Source organism: Pelophylax lessonae (assembly GCF_965119305.1).
Source record: "Pelophylax lessonae genome assembly, chromosome: 3".
NCBI lineage: Eukaryota > Metazoa > Chordata > Amphibia > Anura > Ranidae > Pelophylax > Pelophylax lessonae.
In genome coordinates, this window is record NC_138770.1 from 543570183 (window position 1) to 543595256 (window position 25074).

General features: G+C 41.9%; 1 protein-coding gene across 1 annotated transcript in view; it reads right to left on the reverse strand.

Annotated features, from left to right (window-relative positions):
- The window catches only part of LOC309551844 (pecanex-like protein 2), a 256799-nt gene that overhangs the window by 178513 nt on the left and 53212 nt on the right, over positions 1–25074 (reverse strand). The window contains exons 8-9 of the mRNA XM_082252546.1: positions 6725–6812; positions 4627–4762 (exon numbers count right to left, since the gene is read on the reverse strand). Of these exons, the coding sequence (XP_082108672.1) occupies positions 4627–4762; positions 6725–6812 (224 nt within the window). The remainder of the gene's footprint in view (positions 1–4626; positions 4763–6724; positions 6813–25074) is intronic.

Here is a 25074-nt window from a genome sequence, read left to right on the forward strand (position 1 = left end):
GAGCTACGGAAAATGTTGTTGCCTAGCAACCGGTTTAAAGGTCCTTTTTTTTTTTTCATTTTATATAATAATTTTTTTTTTTTTTCTATCTTTTAGTGTACTTGTGAGATCTGAGGACTTTTTGACCCCAGATCTCACAAAAAAGAGGTCCTGTCGTGCCTATTTCTATTACGAGGAATGTTTACATTCCTTTTAATAGAAATAAAAATGATCAATTTTTTTTTTTTTTTTTTAAACGGTGTAAAAATAAAAAATAATAAATAAAATAAATAGTAAAAAAAAAAAAAAAAATTAAAGCGCCCTGTCCCCGTGAGCTCGCGCGCAGAAGCGAACGCATACAGAAACCCCGCCCACATATGTAAACTGTGTTCAAACCACACATGTGAGGTATCGCCGCGATCGTTAGAGCAAGGGGAATAATTTGAGCCCTAGACCTCCTCTGTAACTCAAAGATGGCAACCTGCAGAAATTTTGAAATTGTCGCCTATGGGGATTTTTAAGTACCAAAGTTTGTCACCATTCCGTGAGCGTGCGCAATTTTGAAACATGACATGTTGGGTATCTATTTACTCGGCGTAACATTATCTTTCACATTATGGAAAAAAATTGGGCTAACTTTACTGGTTTCTTATTTTTTAATTAAAAAAAGTGAATTTTTTCCAAAAAAATTGCGTTTGGAAGACCGCTGCGCAAATACGGTGTGAAAATATATAATGTTTGGGGGTTCTAAGCAGTTTTCTAGAAAAACAACTGATTTTAGCTTTTAAACACCAAATGTCAAAAATAGGCCTAGGCAAGTGGCTAGGATGCATGATGATGCTCCTTGGATGTTAGGCCCCTCTATATGGCTAGGCTGTGAAAAAGTCTCACACATGTGGTATTGCCATACTCAGGAGGAGTGTCAGAATGTATTTTGGGGTGTCATTTTTGCTGTGTACATGCTATGTGTTAGGAATATCCTATAAATTGACAACTTTGTGTAAAAAAAAAAAAAGTTTTCATTTTTTTCCCACATTTTCCAAAAACCTGTGGAAAAAAATGATATGTTCAAACGACCCATAATGCCTCATAGAATATACGTTGGAGTGTTTGCTTTCCAAAATGGGGTCATTTTGTGGACTTTTCCATTGTATTGGTGCTCTAGGGCCTTCAAAAGTGTGATAGGTAGTAAGAAAGTTTTATGTGCATTTATGCTCCTAAAACGCCTTATGGTGCTACTTGGACGTGGAGTCTCTTTTTGTGGCCAGGCTGTGTAAAAGTCTCACACATGTGGTATCACCATACTCAGAAGGAGTAGCAGAATGTATTTTGGGGTGTCTTTTTTGCTGTGTACATGCTATTTGTTAGAAATGGCTTATAAATTGACAAGTTTGTGGGAAAAAAAAAAGAAAAAAAAAAGTTTTTCTTAATTTTCCCAAGAATTGTGGGAAAAAATTATAACTTCAAAAAACTCACCATGCCTCTTACTAAATACCTTGGACTGTCTACTTTACAAAAAGAGGTCATTTGGGGGGTATTTGTACTGTCCTGACATTTCAGGGCCTCAAGAAAGGAGATAGGCCGTCAGTACATCTGGTGCAATCAATTTTCAGCAATTGGTACCATAGCTTCTAGACTCAATAACTTTCACACAGACTAAAAAATATACACTAATTTGGGTTAATTTTACCAGAGATATGTAGCAGTATAAATTTTGGCCCAAATGTATGAAGAAAAATTTATTTTTTGCAAAATTGTATAATAGAAACTAAAAAAAGTGTTTTTTTTTCAAAATTTTTGCTCTTTTTTTGCTTATATCACGAAGAAAAAAAAACCCAGTTGTGATCAAATACCACCAAAAGAAAGCTCTATTTGTGTGAAAAAAAATGATAAAAATTTTGTTTGGTTACAGTGTAGCATGACTGAGCAATTGTCATTCAAAGTGTGAGAGTGCTGAAAGCTGAAAATTGGTCTGGGAAGGAAGGGGGTCTAACTGCTCTGTATGGAAGTGGTTAAGACATTCTTTATATCGCTTGGTATTTATTGTATGGACTATATTCACGAATGACAATATATTTTAACACTTATTTGTTTATATATAATTAATTGTTTTTTTGTCTTCACATTCATATATATTCACGGATATTTTAATTTCATTTTATTATCTGCGTTGCATTCTTAGCATTTATTTAATTATTGATTGTCTTTAACATCACATTTCATATGCATTCACAGATATTTGAATTTTATTTTATCATTAACGCTGCACTTTTACAATCAAATATTCTATGCACACTTACCACAAGGGGAGTGAATAGTGTAGGCAGCTTAATACATAATATTTAACATAGTAGCTCGCAGGATTACTTATACACTCTATATTACCAAAAGTATTGGGATGCAAGCCTTTTCACGCACATGAATTTTAATGACATCCCAGTCCGTAGGGTTCAATATTGAGTTGACAGTGTAAGGGGAAGGGGGGAGGGTGCTGTACAGAAAATTCACGGCACTATCCTTAAATAAACTGAACAAAGAAGGCCCCCGTCCGTTCTCCAACTGGAGAAACTGGCCGGGACAATGCAGGGATTTTAAGGTACCAAGCAATACATTTTCTATGTATGATCAAAAATGTATATGAAATACTTAAATATAAAACATCAAAAATTTATTAGTACATAAGATATTAAAAACATATTACACATGATCAGTACAACAATATTCTGATTAGTTATACATATAATTAGCCCGATATTGACGAAATCCATAAGATAACGTATAAGTGCATATGGATCAACGTGTTTCGCCCTATTCCAGCTCTTCTTTAGGATCCATTTGCAGAGAATTATATGCACTTATAAACCATTCAAGATCAGTCTGTTGCACCCAATGTTTAGCTAACCGTCCCCGCTTGTAATCACCAAGTGATATGGTATCACTTCAATATCTGTGAAAGTCTATCCTTCCAATTAGCAATTCAAGCTCCAGCCACATGAGCCGCAACTGGTGTTGGAGAATGGCCACTTAGGATTGTTCAGATTAAATGCTAGGAAGTATAACTAATCCACCCTTGGTGGGGATAGAGAGTGAGAGATTTCCTTTTATCTCCCTTTCCCCCTCCACTTGCTACAGAATTTAGGCCAAACTCAGGGCCCGTCACCCCCGTCTTTTCCGTCCCCTTCTCCTTCCCTCTTCCCCCCCCCTTTCTCCCTTTGCCACTCCCCTCCCCTCTCCCCCCCCTTCCCCTCCCCTTTTCCCTTTTTCTTTTAACATCTCTATGGATTAGTTTGTCTATTGGCTGTGACCTAACCAGGGTGTAACAGACTGATATTCACGTCTTGAATGGTTTATAAGTGCATATAATTATCTGCAAATGGATCCTGAAGAAGCCCCTGAATTGGGCAAAACGCATTGATCCATATGCACTTATACCTTATCTTCTGGATTTCATCAATATCAGGCTAATTATATGTATAACTGATCAGAATATTGTTCAACTGATCATTTGTAACATATTTTTAATATCATATATTAATAAATTGTTGATGTTTTATACTTAAGTATTTCACATACGTTTTTGATCATACATAGTATATTTATTGCTTGGCACCTTCAAATTCCTGCATTGTCCCAGCCAGTTTCTCCAGTTGGAGAACGGACAGGGCCTTCTTTGTTCAATATTGAGTTGGCCCACCCTTTGCAGCTATAACAGCTTCAACTCTTCTGGGAAGGCTGTCCACAAGGTTTGGGAATGTGTCTATGGTAATGTTTGACCATTCTTCCAGAAGCACACTTGTGAGGTCAGGCATTGATGATGGAGAGAAGGCCTAGCTCGCAGTCTGCACTCTAATTCATCCGGAAGGTGTTCTATCGGGTTGAGGTCAGAAGTCTGTGTAAGCCAGTCAAGGTCCTCCACCCCAAGCTTGCTCATTCATGTCTTTATGGACCTTGCTTTATGCACTGGTCCAAGTCATTTAGTGGAGGGGGGATTATGGTGTGGGGTTGTTTTTCAGGGGTTGGGCCCTTAGTTCCAGTGAAAGGAACTCTTAAGGCGTCAGCATACCAAGTCATTTTGGACAATTTCATGCTCCCAACTTTGTAGGAAAGGTTTGGGGATGGCCTCTTCCTGTTCCAACATGACTGCACACCAGTGCACAAAGCAAGGTCCATAAAGACATGGATGAGTGAGTTTGGGGTGGAGAAACTTGAAAGGCCTGCACAGAGTCCTGACTTCAACCTGATAGAGCACCTTTGGGACGAATTAGAGCGCAAACTGTGAGCCAGGCCTTCTTGTCCAGATCAGTGCCTGACCAAATGCGCTTCTAGAAGAATGGTCAAACATTCCTATAGACACACTCCTAAACCTTGTGGACGGTCTTCCCAGAAGAGTTGAAGCTGTTATGGCAGCACAGGGTGGGCCAACTCAATATTGAACCCTATGGACTAAGACTGGGATGTCGTTAAAGTTCATGAGCATGTTGTAAAGGCAGGCATTCCAATACTTTTGGTAACAGTGTATGTTGAGAACAGGCTCACTTTACCAATACAAAACCAAACGGCTATCCCATTAGAATTCTCTTCTAGATTTTTGCACTTTTATGCTTTTTTACTACAATTAAAATGTAAGAATAAAATTTAAGCACTAACCTCTGTTGTCCTGCTCACAGTTTGTTTTGCAGGCTTTGATGAAACTTGTTTTTGCAATGACTCTTCATCAGGATCATCAGAAAACAGTCCCTGGTTTTCTGATACTGTTTCTGTTTCTGACTTAGACTCTGTATCACTAAATAGAACAAAAAAAAATCATCATTAGTAATACAAGACATTTTGAAATAACACTCTTTTAAAATTATGGGGACACATAACTGAATGTCATCATTGTACAGTATAGTCCAATTTACATTAAATCTTATTTAGCTTATTATCTGTTTATATATTTTTTACTGTATTTTAAAAGGTAAATACTGTATATGGTGCATTTTTACTCAGGATAACTTCAAGTACTTTCTTGTAATTCCAACTATAATTAGATTTACTGGTATGGTATGCTTTGACTCCAATTCTTTTTTAGGCAGATACTTTGGGTTCTTCCTGTTTCGTTTTTTCTTCATTGGCTTGCTTCAAAATAGCAAAATTTAGCTAAAAGCTTACAGCTGGTCTCTAAGCATGTGATGATAAATCCCAAAGATGCAAATCTATGACTACAGGCAGTTCCTGAGTTGCATACAAACGAATTATATACGACTTACACTTACAAACAGAGGGAGACAACAGGAAGTGGGAGGAAATCTACCTCCCGAAGGAAAATTCACTCCTGTAAGAGTTATCATGGGAAAAAGGTGTCTCCACTAAAGCTTTATCACCAATCCTTGTTTCCGCAACAACTCAAATTTTTCAAAATCCAATTGTCTCAAGAAGAGAAAGTGAGGTAAAATCTTCTGAACAGGGGCACAGACAGCAAAACAAATATTACAGGGGTGTTAACCCTTCTCTATGATATCTATTCAACACTTAAAAAACATTTTTGGCTGGAGTTACACTTCAATCAGTAGAGAGCATTTGCTTTGCTGAATGCAGAGCTATAGGTCTAACTCCATCAGAATACATGTTCTCTTACTGTGGAGAATCTTTATAGGTAGAGTTAGGGTCTGCAGATATCAGGGTGCCTTGCCAGGGCCTGCAGCTTACACATGTATTTGCAAATGTGTGCAACTAAACCCCTGTTTTTTCCAAAACTGAGCTCATAATAGCCCACCTCCACCCCTGACTTTTCATTCAAGATCAATGATATAACTATCGGTAACTCCACGAATGCCAGAGTGCTAGGTATAATTCTGGACTCTGACCTCCCTTTTCAGACCCACATCTAATTACTGTCCAAATCTTGATGCCCTAAAGTGGTTGTAATGGTACAAGTTTTTTTACCTTCATGAAAAAAACCTTTGTGTAGAAGCCCCCCAATACTTACCCAAGTCCCCTCTCGATCCAGCAATGTCCACAAGAGCCTTGCCTCTCTGGGGACTCACACTCCTGATTGACTATTTGCAGCAGCGGGAGCCACTGGCTGTTAATCACAGCCAGTAAACCAATCAGGAGACAGAGGGGGCGAGCCGAACCACAGCTCTGTGTGTGAATAGACACACAGAGCCGTGGCTTGGCTCGGGTGCCCACATAGTAAGCTGCTTGCTATTGGAGCACCCGATGAGAAGGAGGAGCCAGGAGCACCAGCGTGGGACCCCGAGAAAAGGAGGATCGGGGCCACCTCTGTGACATCTCCAAAATGATCCCCTTCCAACAACACCAAACAAAGTTACTAATTATTATCTCTCACCTCAATTACTGCAACTCCTTTCTCAGTTATATAGGCTATCCCCCCTTCAGTCCAACATGAATGCTGCTGCCAAATTCATCCATGTTACCAACCGTTCATTATCCGACACTATCGCCTACTCATCTCCTCAAGGAGGCCTATCACACCATCACCTAATAAATCAACTGTACATTTAGTTGTACTATACATAAGCCCATTCTTCACAGTTAATAATTTGACTCAGTTGATCCTACCTTTTAGATGGTAAGCTGTCACAAGCAAGGCCCTCTTAACTCTCTTGTATTAAATTATATTGTAACTGTACTGCCACCCCTTAATTTGTAGAGTACTGCGCAAACTGTTGGTGTAATATAAAGAAAGTATAAGAATAATAATAGTAATAATAATTAATACCCTAGATATATATTTACTCACTGTGTTATGGAGGCCACACTAAGATTTACTGATTCACACTGAATTTCCAACTGGTGTCCACCTTTCTGGCAGCATGATCTCTTGTGTTCTGAAAAAATAAATGTAAAAAAAAAAAACAACTGTTACATTATAAGTAAATCTAAAACTTCCTCTGTAAATGGCACTATTTAAAGATATTAACCACAACAATCAGCTTACCAATATTTCCTTTCTCTGAGTCAAAAGAAAAGGTAGTTTTGATTTTAGTTACAAACTCTACTATTACTCATTATTTTATCTTCTTAATTAACCTTGTAACAACCAAAAAAACTGGATTTTTGTACCATAAAATCAGTTTCTTCGAGCTTATTCTGAGGCATAAGGGTTATACAGCCACCTACAGGAGGATTTAGATACTGGCAAGCAAACAAGTTATTGGCCAGCCAAGAATAACCCCTCCTACTCCCAGCATGCTTTCGTTTTGTAGAAGAGTAATACATAGAAGTAGATCACAAACACAAAGGGGTGGGTCCATTGTCTCTTAATGAACTCCAAGGAACAGATTTTACAGTAAGTTTAAAAATGCTGCTTTCGTAATCGTTATTTGGGGGCAAGGGATAAGTATTTAGAACGTATGGGATGTTCAAAAGCAGTCAAATTGAGTGGTGAGCAACAGTAACAAAACACCAACAGGCTAACGTAACAGAAAACAGTCGAAATGGGGCGCAAAAAGCTGCCTGAATGATCTTATGCTCGATGCTGGGTAAACCTTGCAAATTTGGGAAACAGCTGTCCGATGCCTATTAGCCCAAATAGTGCACTTTGACCGGGAAAAGTGGAATCTTATCTTTAAGGCTATAAGCCTGAACAATAATGTGTCTGAGCTATTTAGAAATAATGAACCGAGAAGATGGTTCAACTTTATGAAGCCCATCAGGGATAGAGTCAGACTTAATGGTGGAAGCAGTGGCTGAGAGGTAAACCCTCACAGTACAAATCTGTCAGAGTTCCAGGAAACCAGACCACATGAAGCTACAAGTAAAATAAAGCAGTTTATTAGAGCAACAACAATAAATGCACAGCAAGAGTGAGGAGCGAAATTAGGACCAGCCTGGGTCAAGTCCAGAGTGGGTAGTCATCCAAGCCGGGATCTAGTCTAGAAGCAGGTAGTGATCCAAGCCAGGGTCGAGTCCAGAGGCAGGTAGTCTGGGTCATCCACCGATGCAGAATCGAGAGCCTGGAAAGTCATCAGCAAAGCCAGGTCACGCACGGAGGAACAAGGAGAACAGAAGACTGCTAGCAGTGATGCACCTTGGAGCACAAACACAAGGGCAAAGGACTGCAAGCCAACAGGTGATATATGTAGTCAGGTGTGCAACATCATCACTGAGCAATGCCCAGGCAGCAGGCAAGTAATGATGCAAACAGAGTTTATAAAAGACAGCTGTCTGCACATGTCCAAGATGGCTGCCAACAGGAAGGCAAGGTAAGACCTTAAAAAAATCACATACAGGCAGTGAAGGGAAATTTCCTTCTGGTATACAGGAGCTGGACACAGAGATGGAACAATGTCCTGGTTGATGTCAAAGGCCAACACCAACTTAGTAAAGAAGAAAAGCAACCTTGAGAGTGGACAAGGGAATGTCCCTAACAGATTCAAAGGAAAGACTCAAGTCCCATGAGGTGACAGGTCATGTACAGGAGGAGATATGTGAAACAAACCCTGTACAGAGGTTTTGACCCAAAAATGTAAAGCTAGTAATCTTTGAAATACAATTGCAAGTGCCAAGATTTTTCCCTTTGATGGTACTTAGGGCCAGTTTGTTGATCCAAGCTTATTTGCAATAAGGTTAGGATTTGTTCCACTGAGTATTTCTTGCCTCATATCAGGCAAAGTAAGCCTTCCATGTACGATGATAGACTTTACAGGATGTAGGCTTCCTAGATTTTTTAACAGGGTGGGAATGATCAAGTTAGAGAAGCATCGGTCTTCAGGACCTGGGCTTTAAAAGTATTGCTTTAAAGCCAGCAGCTAGTAAGCAGAGTGGTAAACGGGCTCTTGGGACATTAGATCTGGTAGACATGGAAGAGTCTATGGGGTGTCTGCCAGAAGTTTGATCAGGTTGGAGAACATTTTTTGGGCCAGTTTGGAGCTCTAAGGATCACTGTAATGCTCTCTAGCCTAATCCTGCAGAGTAGATGAGGAGGAAGTTTCAAAGGTTAGGGTGAGCGGTCAGGGGTTAGGAAACCCACTGCTAAACTGCCTACATAGTTACATAGTTAGTGAGGTTGAAAAAAGACACCAGTCCATCCAGTTCAACCTATGATGTGTGTGTGTGTTTGCTGTTAACCGTACATTGTATACCCCTCTATGTTGTGGTCTTTAAGGTGCCCATCTAATAGTTTTTTGAAACTATCAATGCTCCCTGCTGATACCACTGTTTGCGGAAGAGAATTCCACATCCTTACTGCTCTCACAGTGAAGAACCCCCTGCATATTTTAAGGTTAAACCGCCTTTCCTCTAGTTTTAGTGAGTGGCCACGTGTCTTATTGTATTTGCTTTCTCTGAATAGGTTTTTCCATATGCTAGGGTTGCCAGTACAATATTTGTACATTGATATTATATCCCACCTCAATCGTCTCTTCTCCAGAGAGAATAAGTTCAGTGCTTGTAGTCTTTCCTCATAGCTGATGCCATCCATTCCCCTAATTATTTTTGTTGCCCTTCTCTGGACTTTCTCCAGTTCCAGCACACCCTTCCTGAGGACTGGTGCCCAGAACTGGACAGCATACTCCAGATGTGGCCGGACCAGAGTCTTGTAGAGTGGGAGAATAATCTCTTTATTTCTGGAGTGAATCCCCTTTTTTATACATCCCAGTATTCTGTTGGCTTTGCTTGCAGCGGCTTGGCATTGCATGCCACTGCCAAGCCTGTTGTCTACCAGTACCCCCAGGTCCTTTTCCATCCTAGACTCACCCAGAGGTTCCCCCTAGTGAGTAGCTTGCTTTCTGGTTTCTGGCACCTAGGTGCATTAAATTTTTCAACATTAAACCTCATCTGCCATGTAGTTGCCGACCCCATAATTTTGTTCAGGTCCGCTTGTAAGGTTTCCACATCCTGCCCAGAAGATATTGGCCTGCTTAGTTTAGTATCATCCGCAAATACTGAGATTTTACTCGATATCCCCTCCTCTAGATCATTTATGAATACATTAAACAGGATTGGCCCCAGGACAGAACCCTGGGGGACCCCGCTTTCCGTACCCGCCCAAGCTGAGTACTCCCCATTAATCACCACCCTTTGCAAACTTCCCTGGAGCCAGTTCTCTATCCAGGTTCTCACCTTATGGTCCATACCTACCTTCATTAGTTTGAACAGTAAGCGTTTGTGGGGAACGGTGTCAAAGGCTTTTGCGAAGTCCAGGTACACCACATCCACAGGCTTACCTTTATCTAGGTGGCAGCTCACTTCATCATAGAAGGTTAATAGATTGGTTTGGCAAGAACGATTTTTCATGAATCCATGCTGATTACTACTAATAATACCGTTTTCATTACTAAAGTCTTGTATGTGGTCCTTTAACACCCCCTCAAAAATCTTGCAGACTACTGATGTTAGGCTGACTGCCCTATAGTTACCCGAGATATATCTCGGCCCCTTTTTAAATATTGGTACCACGTTGGCTTTTTTCCAATCAGCTGGAACCATACCCGTCTGCTTTACCCCCCTACTTTTATCACCCCCAGGCCAAAAGGGTAAACAAGTCCAAAAGGTGTCTAGGACTACTCCCCAGTCTGTTAGCCTGACAGCCAAGAATTTGCCAAGAGAGTGGAAGGAAGGACTTTTCCAACTCGAGGGCTGGATTCCTGAGCCACCAAGTCAGAGACAACTAGGTTTTTGGTGTTGGATGAATCGGTTTGTTCAGGGACAGAATTTGTTTGTCTCACAGTGACAGAATGTTGTGTTGTAGATTTCTGGAGTGAAACTGAGCAAATGGAACTGTCTCTAAGAAAGGTTACCATGATGCCCAGAACTCTAATGCACAATCGCAGAGCTGGAAGGCTCCTGGATAGTGGAGTCTGAATCTGTGAGTGGATAGTCAGGAGTTTTTCTTTGGGAAAAGAGATGTAAGCAGCATGAGACATAGATACTCCAGGTGTTGGGTTGGTTCCAGCACTGATTTTTAAAGGTTTAGGATCCAGCGTTTTTAGGGTTTGGACTGTCCACAACACATTGTTGATCAGGAATTGTGATGACTGTTGCCTCAAAAGGAGGATGTCCAGATATCCAGTGTGGGGATGCCTTGCAACCAATACAAGGCTGGTACAGGGGCCTTGGTGCACATTGGTGAACACTTGGGGTGCTGAAGACAGGCCAAATGGTAGAGCTACAAACAGGTGGTGTTAGACACCTACAAAGGTAATGATGATGTGGTATAAACATAGGGACATGTAAATAAACATCTTCAATGTCCTCAGACTATAGAAAGTCTCTCTAATGAAGGTAAGCTATGGCAGCCCTGGTTGAATTGGCGCTAAACAAACTGGTCAAATGAAGACATTTAAAGCTTTCAAGTCCAAAATTATGCTAATGCTTCTTTTTGTTTTGGAACTGTTTAAAGGAAGTAGAAACCCAGAAACATTTTTGTTGTTGGTACAATGGTCATAACGCCCTGGGCCAATAGATATGCGAGTGCAGCATGGAAGTCTGCTAGTCTGTGCAGAGACACAGGCTGGAAAACACACACATCAAGCAGGATGGAGTGTTGAACTCCAGCTTAAAGTCCCTGGACACTATATTCTCAGGCTTTTGAGATGCTTTTTGACCAGGTGTCTGCGAAGGCTAACAGATGTCCCACCACTTTGGATAATTAGGGTGTCCCTTCATGATGAAGACGACTTGTCCGCAGGTTTGGATAGGCATTGTGGGGCCCAAGGCTTGCAGTTGAAATGGATCCCTAATTCGGGTCTAGATTTAGGATTTGAAGCCTAAAAGATTTTTTCTCTGTCTTCAAAGTAGGATGAATCTTTCCAGATTGATGTCTAGGCTTCTAATGCTGGGATAAATGGGTGCTTTTGCAGCCAGTGATATTCTTTATGAAGTTATAAAAGATGCACCAAAAAGACGTTTACTATCAAAAGTCATGTAAAACAAGCTTTTTTACACTTCAGTTCTGCAGATAAACATTTCAGCTAAAGAGTTTTCTGCATATTCATGTACATGGCACTAATTTGGAAAAATAGATGAGTTAATGTCAAAGTCATTCACACAATAGTGTAGGGCAGAAGGTATAAACTCAACACTATAGGATTAGTAAGAATAGCGGCTAGATCTTGTTACATAAATGTAATCCATCCCCTAAGGTTTAACAGATTGCATATCACAACCTGCTAGGGAAAATTTGAAAAGAGCTTCCAAGCATTTGTTAGTACAATTCCTAAATACTGGGGCATCCTCAATAGACAGAGTCAGTATTTGGTTGAAATCACTTGGTCTACAGTGAGAACAGCCTATTTTCTTTTAAATGCTTCATACTGTTATTGATTTTGTTTTAAAGAACATTGGGGCGGGATGATAATCTTGTCAGGATTTTCCCAATAGAACACATTCTTGGGTAAGGAATGTACCAGAAAAGTCTTAATAGTTTTGGCCTCTGAGAAATGCCAGAATAATGACAGCAGTTACCAGGCTTTTACAATTTTAGGTTGTCTCACACAGCATTAAGTAAAAATTAGGTATCGTTAGAGCGGAAAAAAACCTTCCTATCCTTTTCAGCCATGTTCAACTGCCATGGTGCTGCACACGTGATCAGTTACTGTATGACACAGTCATATGGTTTGACAGTTTGATTGGGAATACAAGCAAATGGGACAGTTACATTTCTGGCATGCCTTGAATGTAACTGTTTTTTGAAACTGTTAATTTGATGGATTTAGTTCCGCTTTAAGCCTTAATCACCGCCTCCTGTGTGATTGGGCATTCTAGTTGATCCAACTCCTCTTTAGGCACAGTCGGGAAGTCCAGGCTCTGAAGGTACTGCTGTATTTTAACACCTATCTCTTGTCTTCCCATAAGATCTACTGACTGGCTCATGTTATATACGCTTTTATATGTATGAAAGACCTTGACCATCTCCAGGGATGAATACACCATTTCACCTTCCTCATCCCTTTTTTAATTTTTTAATTTTATTTATTTTTTTATTCCTTCATAACCATATGGAATGCACGTTTTGTTTCTTGTTCCATAAAGGCCGCTAGCTCCTCCCTTTTCCTAATTAGTTCTTGCTTTTCTGGAATGCCTTTAGGTCGAGACTGCTGTTCTAATTCTTGAATTTCTTTTAAAAGGAGATTCTCTCTTCTTTGTTTCTTCTTCTGTGCTCCTATTTCCATCAAAATGCCCCTTATATAGGCCTTGTGTGTCTCCCACGGAGTGGCCTCGGAGACCTCTGGTGTATAATTGATGGAAAAGAACTCCCCTAGCTCCCGTTCTATTTTGTCAATGACCCTAGGATCCTGGATTAAGCGATTCATTCAGTTTCCAGTTGTAGTTACTCTGTGTCACCGATGGAACTTATATCTGAGCTACCACAGGTGCGTGGTCGGACAGAGTGATAGATTTAATAGGTGATAGATTTAATAGTCACCTCCCTTAAGCAGTCTAGTAGTTGATGTTCTAACAGTATATACAGTAGTCTATCCTTGAATATACTGTTGAATAAAAGATACAGTCTCTGGACGCCGGGTGGCTAATTCTCCATATGTCCACTAACTGATATTCGTAGAGGAGATTCTTAATCTCTTTCTGACTTTGTCTTGATAAATGAGGGGCATCTCCTGAGGAATCCATCTGTAAATCTAGGCACAAATTGAAATCTCCTGGTATAAATGATTTTTCTTCTATAAAAACCATTAGCTTTTTCAATGTCTTTTTCAGGAGCAGTCTTCCTTTTATAAATAAAAATCGCCCTTCCGGGTCTGCTAGCTGCCCCTCTACCGTAAACGTAGAGGTGCCAGCAAATCCAATGGCAACCCCTCTCGAACGATTCGAGGTTGAGTCACCACAGAACCAAGTAGGATAGTATCGGGAGGGTAATCTACACCTAGAAGCATATGAGATATGTGTCTCTAGGGGTATTCAAACCTTTAAAATTATAGGTCACTAAATTTAACAAGGCCTTATTCAACCAATGAACCAGCCAGCAATTCTGCTTCTTGTGTGGGAACCAGAGAGGAGAAGAAAAAAAAAAAAAAGAAGCCAACCCTACCCTTCCTCCCTCCCCAGATGGTAGGGTGCACTTCCGGTCATGCCCGGTAATTGGTTCTAGCCACTTTCAACTTGGTGTCGCCAATTGTTCGAACCCTCTGGGTAGGTACCTCTCCCTTTACCTCTGTCTATCCAATACTGCAGGTATCACGGACACTAATCCCCTCCCACCGCCCCATCAGACACTCTCTGCCCATACACTCTCTCCACCTCAAATATTTATATTTATATATATCAAAAACATGACTTTACAGACACCTATTCTCCCCTCCATCTAACTCATAGGAAAAAGAAAAAAAAAAAGACGTCTCAAAAGAAGGGAGAGACAGGAAAAAGAAAAAAGAGGGGAGATTAGACATCTGGAGTAGAGGGACCTTTGTCCTGTCCTCCCACCTTCATTCCCTGCTTTCATCCTCCCTACTCCCCACCGCTCAAGACCACCTGTCAGGAAGGTCCTGCCAGAAGACAAGTTGGCAACCTCAGGCAAGGTCCTGCCCCTCGAATCTCCCAAGGAAGAAGCGCGCTAATTGGCTAATTGGCAAACGCGAAAGTGCCAGGACGCGAATTTGAGTGTGCATGCGGATCAGTGCTGTCTTGTCTACAGCGTTCCGTGCCAGTCCTGCTTCCTGTTACCTGTGTTGTTCCTGAAATCTTGACCCGGCTTGCCCTTGACTACTCCAGTTCTCTGCCTGCACCGACCCCAGCCTGTTCTTTGACCATTCTCCAGTCTCTCCACTTGTACCTGATCTGACTTCTCTGTGTATGACCCGGCTTGTCTGACTCTGCTTACCTTCCAGTATTCCCCGAGGCTTCCTAATTGCTGCATTGATCCAACTACTCCCAGGACACCTGCCTCCTTCTGGAACTCTACGCTACCAGCAGTCCTGCAGCCTGCACGTCCACCATCACTCGTGAGACTCTGCACTCTGCGCCTCCTGTTTACTCTATCAGGGGCTCTGAGTCAGAGGTGTAAGAGAGGCCTTCCTCCGCACATTCTTGCTCTACCTACCAGGTACGTGACACCACCGCTTGTTTCCTAATGGAGCTAGATCATCCCCTTTCTCTTCCAATCCAGGGAGAGCTGGGGGAGACAGATAGAACTTGGTACAGAAGTCTTGCAAGTCTTCTGGAAATCTTAGCACCGCCGTGCGCCCATCCTTTATTCATTTGAGACAAGCTGGGAAATCCCACCAATATTGGATATTGGCTAGACACATTTGTTCTCAGTAGCTTGAGGAGCTGTCTTCTTGTCAGCATTTCTACTGCCAGGTCCGCATAGATCTGTAAAGCTACTCCTTCAAAAGTGATTCCAGATGAAGGTTGTGCTTTCTCCATTATTACAGCTTTTTCTTCCGCATAGTGAAACCTCACCATAACATCTCTTGGTACCTCTATGGTCTGGTTTTGAGGCCTCCTTACTCTATGCACTCTCAATTTTTGAAATTTCTGATGTTCGCCTCTCTAGTATTAGGTTGAATATTCCTCTCATTAATACAGGCAGGTCTCCCTCTCCATATTTCTCCGGTAGGCCTTTTATGCGCAGATTTTCTTGGTCGTCTATTTTGTACAAAAAGGATCTATGTGCTCTCTGTGAGGTTTTCACTTGCACTCGCATTTCCCCAAGAACATGATCATGTGTATCTAGTCTTTCCTCTACCTCCTCCACTCGATCAAGAACCTGCCCCAGATCAGCCTGAGCCATGGCGATGTCTGTTTTCAGTGACACTTCCAACTTTGCTAGCAGCTCCACTAGGATATCCTTTGTTAATGGTACGCTTGATTGAGCTTCCTGGGTCATTACTTTATCTTCAAATGGTGTCCCTGTCTCTCCTGCTAGGGCTTCCTTCAACTCTTTATTAAGTATTTTGGGGCTCCCTGAGGGATTGCCCCGAATGCCTTTTGGACAGCTGGAAGCTTGGCCACTTGTATGTGCGCCCGTTGTAGTCTCTATCCCCGGTTTTTGCTTGCCTGCCCAAGTAGACATTATCTGTCTTTAGCTGCAGGCGCTTTCTTCTTTTAAACTCGTCTCTGCTGACACATACAGTTTGATCCCCCCTGGGTCAGAAACTGTCTGTGTGGATTTTCAACCCCCACCTTGTTTATTTTACCTCTCATCTTTGCCTTGTGCAGCCAGTTAGATTTGCCCCTCCCTTTCCAGGGGGAGTAGTGGGTACTTAAGTTGTTGTTCAAGAAGGTAGTTCTATCTTCCACTATTTATTTGTAGGGATACGTTGATGAATGTATAACTAGATGGATGAGTAGGTAGGTAAATAGACAGATAAAAAGATGGATGGGAGAGTGGGTAGGTGGCTAAGTGCCTAAACACACAGCTGGCTGGATTTACATAATTATATGAAATATCAGAAACAGAAGGAGTTTATATAGAGGTAGATGTTAATTATACGGGACACTTTAACACATCCAGGTGCTCTAGTTCTCAGAAAAACTCAGGGGGATAAGTGGATGGATGGGTTAGTAGGTGGATGGACGTGTAGGTGGATGGATGGGTAGGTGGATGGATGGGTGAGTGGATGAAAAATGGTTAATATAGTTACATACAAGGAAGTCCCATCAAAACATGCATGTGCTTTTCTAATCCCATTTGCTTATGTCTTAGAGGGGCATCTATTCGCCATGTCAGTTTCTTTCAGTCCATTTATCATTCCTACACCAACCTTGGATGCCTTTTAAGTAGAGATGTCGCGAACATAAAATTTTCCGTTCGAGAATGCGAACTTCCGCAAATCCTCGCGTAAATCCCCTAACATTCCTAAATTGATGTAGATTAATAGTGTTTGTATCAGAATATATTTAAAGGTACCGACATCCCAATTGGATATACATGAGTAGGGAATGAACCCTAAATGGACTGGGGAAGGCTCAAGGTATCAGAGCCGGACACCAAGGAAAATAACAAGCACGAGAAAGAAATAAAAAGAATAAGGACGGGAAAGGGGGGGGGAAGGGAAAGAAAGGGAAGGAAGTTGGAGAAAAAAAGGGGGGAGGGAAAAAGGGGGGGGAAAGGAATAGGGGGGAAGAAACAGGAAGAAAAAGAAAAGGGGGAGGGCTGGTGGGATTTTTCAAATGGTACCGTAGCTCATAAACTTAAAAAATTTTGTTAGAAATATAAAATATTTATTGATCCATGTTAAAAACAAAAAATCAGACAGTTACAGTATTGGGAAGAACTGTGCAGTACAAATACATATAATGTTGTTACAGCGGCAATTTATATATATATACACATTGTCCAATGAAAAACTAATCGGAATTTAACCCGACATGTTTCGCGGACTGGAATGATCCACTTCTTCAGGGGTATGTATCATACTGTAGAAATGTGCCTTTATTAACCTGCATAATACAACAAATATTGTTATTATCATCAAAAATATCAGGTCATACTTAAATAAATGGCGCCCCCATGTGTACACCAGAAATCTCACCCGTGCCAAGTCACCGAAAAAAAGACAGAGAGGAAAAACGTGCATCCCAAAAACGCCTCACCAACAGATGTGGAAGGAGAAAAAAGGCAAAGCAGCCAGAATAACCAGCAGCAGGAGGAAAGGTTAATCAGAGATATAGCAGGTGTCAAGTATATAGGCACCACTGAGAAGCAGGCTATATCCCCCAAAGGGGGGGAGAGAGCATAAGTTCAAAATAAATACCTGGGCAGAAGCCACTATTGAAGGTACTGCAATAAAAGCAGCATGGACATGTGCCCAATGCAAAAACACCAGCAAGGAGAGTTCCTGCATATAAAAAAATGGCCATGAATAAAAAGTCATATTAAGCATGTGGTGAATGTGTAGCTGCATAGTCTGGTAGGGCAATAAGGACTAACTCATACAATGGTGAATAGAGTATCCGGAGAGGCCAGAAGTTAAAGCAGATGCAGCATTTTAGGAAATTGTGGGATATTGGCTGAAGCGAAAGGAAATCCACTGACAGCATAAAGTGGTACTAGAAGTGCTTTGGCTGGGTTCCGATGTTTGGAAGCATCTAAGATAACAAATAGGCATAAGGTAAATATATCAAGATGAAAGCAGCCCAATCAGGACCTACCATGTTGTGTCTGCAGCGGTGGTGAAAACCATCTCCTAAAAGCTGCTGGGAAATCGTCCGCCTAAATACTCCTTCAACCCAGCGCGCGGTGCAAGTCATAGACATGCGACAGACACGCGGGTCAGATCCTCAACTGCGCGCGCAACCTGAGATGCGCGCGCAGTGCCACACTGAAAGGTAGCCACACTGCGCAGCTGCGTGCGGCCACAATGACGGCAATGGAGGGGAGGGCCCATCCATCAGCCAGCATGTCTGAAGATCACACATCCGTTGGGAGATTAGGGAGGCACAGCCCCCTCCCGGACAAGAAGGGGAATGGCATGGGAAGAGTAGACAGGTGTCTGACAAATGAAAGCGCCCGTAATTGCATGACCCGATATATAAAATCACAACAAAATATAAAGACAAACGATCAGTTTTAATCAAAACAAATAGAGTCACAATAAAATACACCTTATAGCAGAATTAAAGGTATACATATTGGCAATACATTATGTCATAGTGCCTCATAGGTCGAGACCCAAGATCACAAAAACCTATAATAGATAATAACTACTGTACCCGATAGGTACAAGAAACCTACGGGTAATCAGGTTTTATCAGAAAAAAAAAAAAAAAATATATATATATATATATATATATATATATATATATATATATTGGTGTATACAGTTTACATTATAATGGATGCTTTAATGCTTTTGGGGAAACATATGCAGAATGATGGAATAAACCATCAAAGTGACAATCAGGAACAAAAAACAGATAACAATAAAACATTTTTCCCTTATCAAGTCCACACACTCATGCTGTATGGGCCGGATCATAGGTGCAATGGGCCAGGACCTCGAAGGTAATCTTATCAGAGATTAAATGGGGAAGAATTATTCATGCGGAAACATTGATGGTGACAAGAATTGGATCTGGAATAAACCTTATCCCAAAAAAGGTTTGTATGTTAGTACTTCATTTATCCCTGGGGGTTTGGTCGCCTCCAAAGACTCAATCCAATAAGTTTCCTTTTGTAATATGCGCTTATCCCAGTTACCCCCTCGGGGGTCTGGGATAATCACCTCCAAGACATAAAAAGACACTACTGTGTTATCATAGCCATGATGTAGGCCTATGTGACGTGTGACGCTGGTTTGAATTGTCCCGCCTTCTGAGTAATATATATGGTCCCCAATGCGTTGGCTTAATTTGCGGATCGTTTTCCCAACATAAAAAGCCCCGCATTGGCAGGTCATGAGGTATATTAGGCCTTGCGTGTTACAATCTGCGTGGTGTTTAGGTTTAACCACTTTACCACCGGAGCATTTTGCTGTCTTACGTCCAGGCCACTTTTTGCGATTCGGCGCTGTGTGACTTTAACTGACAATTGCGCGGTCATGCGACGCTGTACCCAAACGAAATTTACGTCCTTTTTTTCCCACAAACAGAGCTTTCTTTTGGTGGTATTTGATCACCTGTGCGATTTTTACTTTTTGCGCTATAAACAAAAAAAGAGCGTTTATTTTGAAAAAATAACAATATTTTTCAAATTTTTTTATATGAAATTCCCCCCCAAAAAAATGTAAAAATCAAAAATTTTTTTAATTTTTGGCCAATTTGTTTTCTGCTACCTATGTTTGGTAAAAAAAATCACAATAAGCGTATTTTGATTGGTTTGCGCAAAAGTTATTGCGTTTACTAACAAAGGGAAAGATTTCTGTCATTTTTGGTGTTTTTTTTTTAACGCGTAATGGCGGCGATCTGCGATTTTTTTTGCGGGACTGCGACATTGCGGCGGACAGATCGGACCCTTGACTGACATTTTTGACACTTTTGGGGGTACCAGTGACATTACTGCAGTAATCAGTGCTATATATATGCACTGTTACTGTAAAAAGGACACTGGCAGGGAAGGGGTTAATTTTATTGGAGAGGGAGGGGTTAATGTATGCCTGGTGCTTACTGACGTGTGGGGGGGGGGAGGTGAACCTGCAATCTGACCCTGCCTGTCACTTCAGAGATCCGCCCGCTGTGTTTACACACAGCGGGCGGATCTCAAGACTCGATCCCCGACGATCGGGTAAGAGCAGAGGCGATCGCCGCCGCTCCTCCCCTGGCCCGACTCCCGCTGTGACTGAAAACAGCGGGAGCGAGCCTCCGGCGGCGCGCGGGAACGAGCCACTTTGCTGCGCATAGAATAGTATTGCCAACACTGGGCTTATGATATAAATCCGTATCGATTTGTCCATCCGCTAGTAGGCTGATCTTTAGGTCCAGAAATAATATTTGGTGTTTATGGATGGTGTGTGTAAATTTAAGGTTTAAATTATTCGAATTTAAAGCTGTTAGAAATTGCATAAGATCCATATAGGTCCCTGTCCAAATGACCAATAGGTCATCTATGAACCTATGCCATATCAGAATATATTGCAACCATCTCTCCATTTCATCGTCCGAAAAGACCAGCCGTTCCCAGGCACCCAAATATAGACTGGCATAAGAGGGTGCGCAGCAAGTGCCCATCGCAACCCCCTGAATTTGTAGATATGTCTGATTGAGAAAAGTGAAATAGTTCCTAGTTAATATGAACCTGAGAAGTTTCAGGACAAAATCCATTAAAGGCCATGTTTTATGGTCTTGTTCCTTGAGAAAAGATTCAGTCATCCGGATGCCCTGGTCGTGCGGGATACTTGAGTACAACGCCTCAATATCTATAGCAACAAGCAGGGCATCCGGAGGAACTTGAATCTTTTCCAAGTGCTTCAAGAGATCTGTTGTGTCCTGTATGTAGGAGGGAAGTCCCAACACGTGGGGCAGCAGAAAAGAATCCACAAATTTGCTAGCATTTTCAGTGAGCGATTCATTGCCAGAGACAATTGGTCTGCCGGGAGGATGCACAAGGTTTTTATGCACCTTGGGTAAGGTGTAGAAAGTGGGAGCCTTGGGGTGTCTAACATTTAGGAAGTTGTAGGTGTCTCTATCAATGAGGCCCTCTATGAAGACACTCGTGCACAAGGACTTGTATTCATCAATGAAGTCTTTTATGCAATTGGGTGAAATGGGACAGTACCAATCCCGATTGCACAAAACTTCAAGGCACATTTTTTCATATTGGGGAGGGGACATGATAACAATATTACCACCCTTATCTGAGGGTTTGATTAGAATGTCTTTATTCGTCTGGAGTTGTTTTAGTGCTGATGTTTGTTCACTGGTTATGTTGTTGGGCGTTGAGGGCCAAGAAGTAGTCTTTAGTTCTTGTGACACTCTTTGGACAAAAGTCCAGATATTGGGATTGGTGGCTAAATCGGGAAATCTTTTGGACTTCGCTTTAAATTATTTTTTAGGGGCCTGGTTCTCCAGTACCAGGGGGGCCCCAACGGAGGCGTCCACGGCATCAATCGCAGAGACAACATCCGTGTTGCCCTCCTCGTAGAGGAGAACCAGGTCTCTCAATGCTCGACTCTCCGCCATAGAGAGATGCTTGGTTTGTTCCGCCAAGTGCTTCTCCAACTGTTCTTGTTTTCTATCATTATCATATATATATTTGAAGGTAAGATTTCTTGCGAATAAATGCAAGTCTTTAATGGTTTCCGATGTATCGAGAGCCCTGGAAGGACAGAAGCCGAGGCCGAGGCCAAGAACCTCTCTCTGTGCTAAGTTGAGATTAGTCAAATTAATAATATTCAAATTGTTGGATAAGTCCAGGGAGTTCCTCAATTGGTTTTGGACTTCATGTAGGTGTATAAATTGCCTTGCTTTTCGTTTCTGGCTGTTTGAGGGTTGGGTAACCCTAAAAAACCATCATCTGCAGATGTAGAAGCTGAATCTTCAGTATTGGTATTAGGTATGAGCCCTTTGGCAAGGACTTTTTGTAGTGTGGGTGCTAGCTTGGTCATATGGGTAAGTGTTTTTAATTGTACATGTGTATCTGTTTTTTTCTTACTATTACTAGTGGTTTGCGTGGGTGGAGGGCCTGTGCTACCACTGCCTCGCTTTTGTGATTTTGTGCATTTGTTAGGGACTGAAGGTCCCTGCCGAGAAAAATGTGACATCTGTGAGACAGAACTGGAAAGTGAGGAATCAGATTCCAGATTTTCATCTGTGTAATCGTGATTGTTCTGTTTACGTGATCTATATGTGCGTGAAGTGCGTGTCTTGGTATTCCATTTGTAAGCATAACCTTCAGTGAAGGCCTGCTTATCTTTATTAAATTTTATTTGTTTTTTAGTGATGATGTCTTTATTAATAGCTTCCAGTTTATTTTTGACATCCACCCAGCTGGTGGAAAAAGAAGGTATATTTAAAACATGTTCAAATTGAGTATTTGTTAGTTCTATGTCTTTATCTAATAGTGCCATGTCCTGTTTGTACTGAACAATTAGGGACTTCATAAGGTCTCTGCTACAATTATTTAGGATACCCTCCCATTCCTTTTTAAATCTCTCAGAGGGATCTCTGAGAGTGGGGAGAGTATGTATTCTCAGACCCTGAGGGCTGATGTTCTCATCGATATACTTTTGGAAGTATTCCATGTGTCAGTACAAATGGGACTTGCATTTCAAAAGACCCTGCATTTTGCCCAGATAGACCCGAAGGTCTTCCTCAACTTTGGTACGTGATCCACAAGTGGATTGAATACCTGACATGAAACCTGTCCACGCGTTGCCCAAGAGGTCCATGGCTCGTGACCGCACCCTATCCAAGAATCCAACAACAAAAAAAGATCATTCCAGTCCGCAAAACATGTCGGGTTAAATTCCGATGAGTTTTTCATTGGACAATGTGTGTGTATATATATATATATATATATATATATATATATATATATAAATTGCCGCTGTAACAACATTATATGTATTTGTACTGCACAGTTCTTCCCAATACTGTAACTGTCTGATTTTTTGTTTTGTTTTTAACATGGATCAATAAATATTTTATATTTCTAACAAAATTTTGTAAGTTTATGAGCTACAGTACCATTTGAAAAATCCCACCAGCCCTCCCCCCTTTTCTTTTTCTTCCTGTTTCTTCCCCGCTATTCCTTTTCCCCCTCCCCCCTCCCCTTCCCCCCCCCGCCCTTTTTTCTCCAATTTCCTTCCCTTTCTTTCCCTCCCCCCCCCCCCCTATCCTGTCCTTATTCTTTTTATTTCTTTATCTTGCTTGTTATTTTCCTTGGTGTCCGGCTCCGATACCTTGAGCCTTCCCCAGTCCTTTTAGGGTTCATTCCCTACTCATGAACATTCCTAAATTGTTTGAAATAATGTGCTTAAAAACATCCAGTGTGTGTATACGATCAGGTATGATGTTGTATCGATCAGGTAGTGTAAGGGTTACGCCCGCTTCACAGTGACAGACCAAACTCTGACAGACCAAACTCCCGGTTTAACGCACTGCAAACAACCGCAAACAGTCCATTTGCACAACCGCAAACTCCCCATTTGCACAAGGTTGGATACCAAGCTAGCCGTGTCCTGTTCCTTGTCCTAACTAGCGTCACTGAAGGTCTCTTCCTCCACCCAGCCACGTCCAACACCAAGTTTCCCCGAAAGGTGACAACAAGCCCCCTGGGACGCCTGCTGTGGTTGGTCTTCCACCTTCTCAAAACCACCTTCCTCCTCTGACTCCTCTTCTTCAGACTCCTCTCTCTGCGTTGCCGCAGGTCCAGCAATCGACCATGACAAGGCTGCTTCTGGTGGTGATGGTGACCACAACCCTTCCTCTTCATGCTCATCTACAGCCTGATCCAGCACTCTTCGCAGGGCACGCTCCAGAAAAAATGCATATGGGATGAGGTCGATGATGTTGCCTTGGGCTTGACTGACCAGGTTTGTCACCTCCGCAATGAGCCTGCAGCCATTGTGCATGAGCGTTTAGTAACGCGGCCAAAAAATACCCAGCTCAGCAGAGGCTGTCCCCTTTTTTTTAAATTAAGAAAATCTGTTCTTACCAGTTTAATCTCTGTTTTGTCCCCTATCAGGGGCCGGTGAATGGAATAGATTTTAGGAACCGGGAGATGGAAAAAGATGGTTGGTCGGTCCTCTTACTTCCAATTTGGGGCTCTGCGTGTGCGCTGTGCAATGTACTCTGCCATCCTATATGAGTGGTGGGTAGTGGGCACAATACAGTCTGTGGGCCCGACACTCACTGGCAAGCAACTGCAATTATATTACAGAGAAAAAATTAAATGATTAAATTATTTTTTTTATCTGCAAGGTGCTGTGCCACCCTATATGAGTGGTGGGCAGTGGGCACAGTACAGTCTGTGGACCTGACACTCACTGGCAAGCAACTGAAATTATATTACAGAGGAAAAATGAAATTAATTTTTTATCTGCAAGGTGCTGTGCCACCCTATACGAGTGGTGGACAATGGGCACAGTACAGTCTGTGGACCTGACACTCACTGGCAGGCAACTGCAATTATATTATAGAGAAAAAATGTAATCACTTTTTATCTGCAAGGTGCTGTGCCACCCTATATGAGTGGTGGGCAGTGGGCACAGTATAGTCTGTGGGCCTGACACTCACTGACAGGCAACTGCAATTATATTACAGAGAAAAAATGTAATGACTTTTTTATCTGCAAGGTGCTGTGCCACCCTAAATAAGTGGTGGGCAGTGGACACAGTACAGTCTGTGGGCCTGACACTCACTGGCAGGCAACTGCAATTATATTACAGAGAAAAAATTAAATTACTTTTTTATCTGCAAGGTGCTGTGCCACCTTATATGAGTGTTGGGCCCTGGCAGTGGGCACAGTACAGTCAGTGGGCCGTACATACACTGGCAGGCAACTGCAATTATATTAAAGGGTAAAAATGAAATGACTTTATCTGCAAGGTACTGTGCCACCCGATATGAGTGGTGGGCACTGGCAGTGGGCACAGTGCAGTCTGTGGGCCTGACATGCACTGGTAGGCAACTGCAGTTATATTAAAGGGTAAAAATGAAATGACTTTTTTATCTGCAAGGTACTGTGCCACCCGATATGAGTGGTGGGCACTGGCAGTGGGCACAGTGCAGTCTGTGGGCCTGACACACACT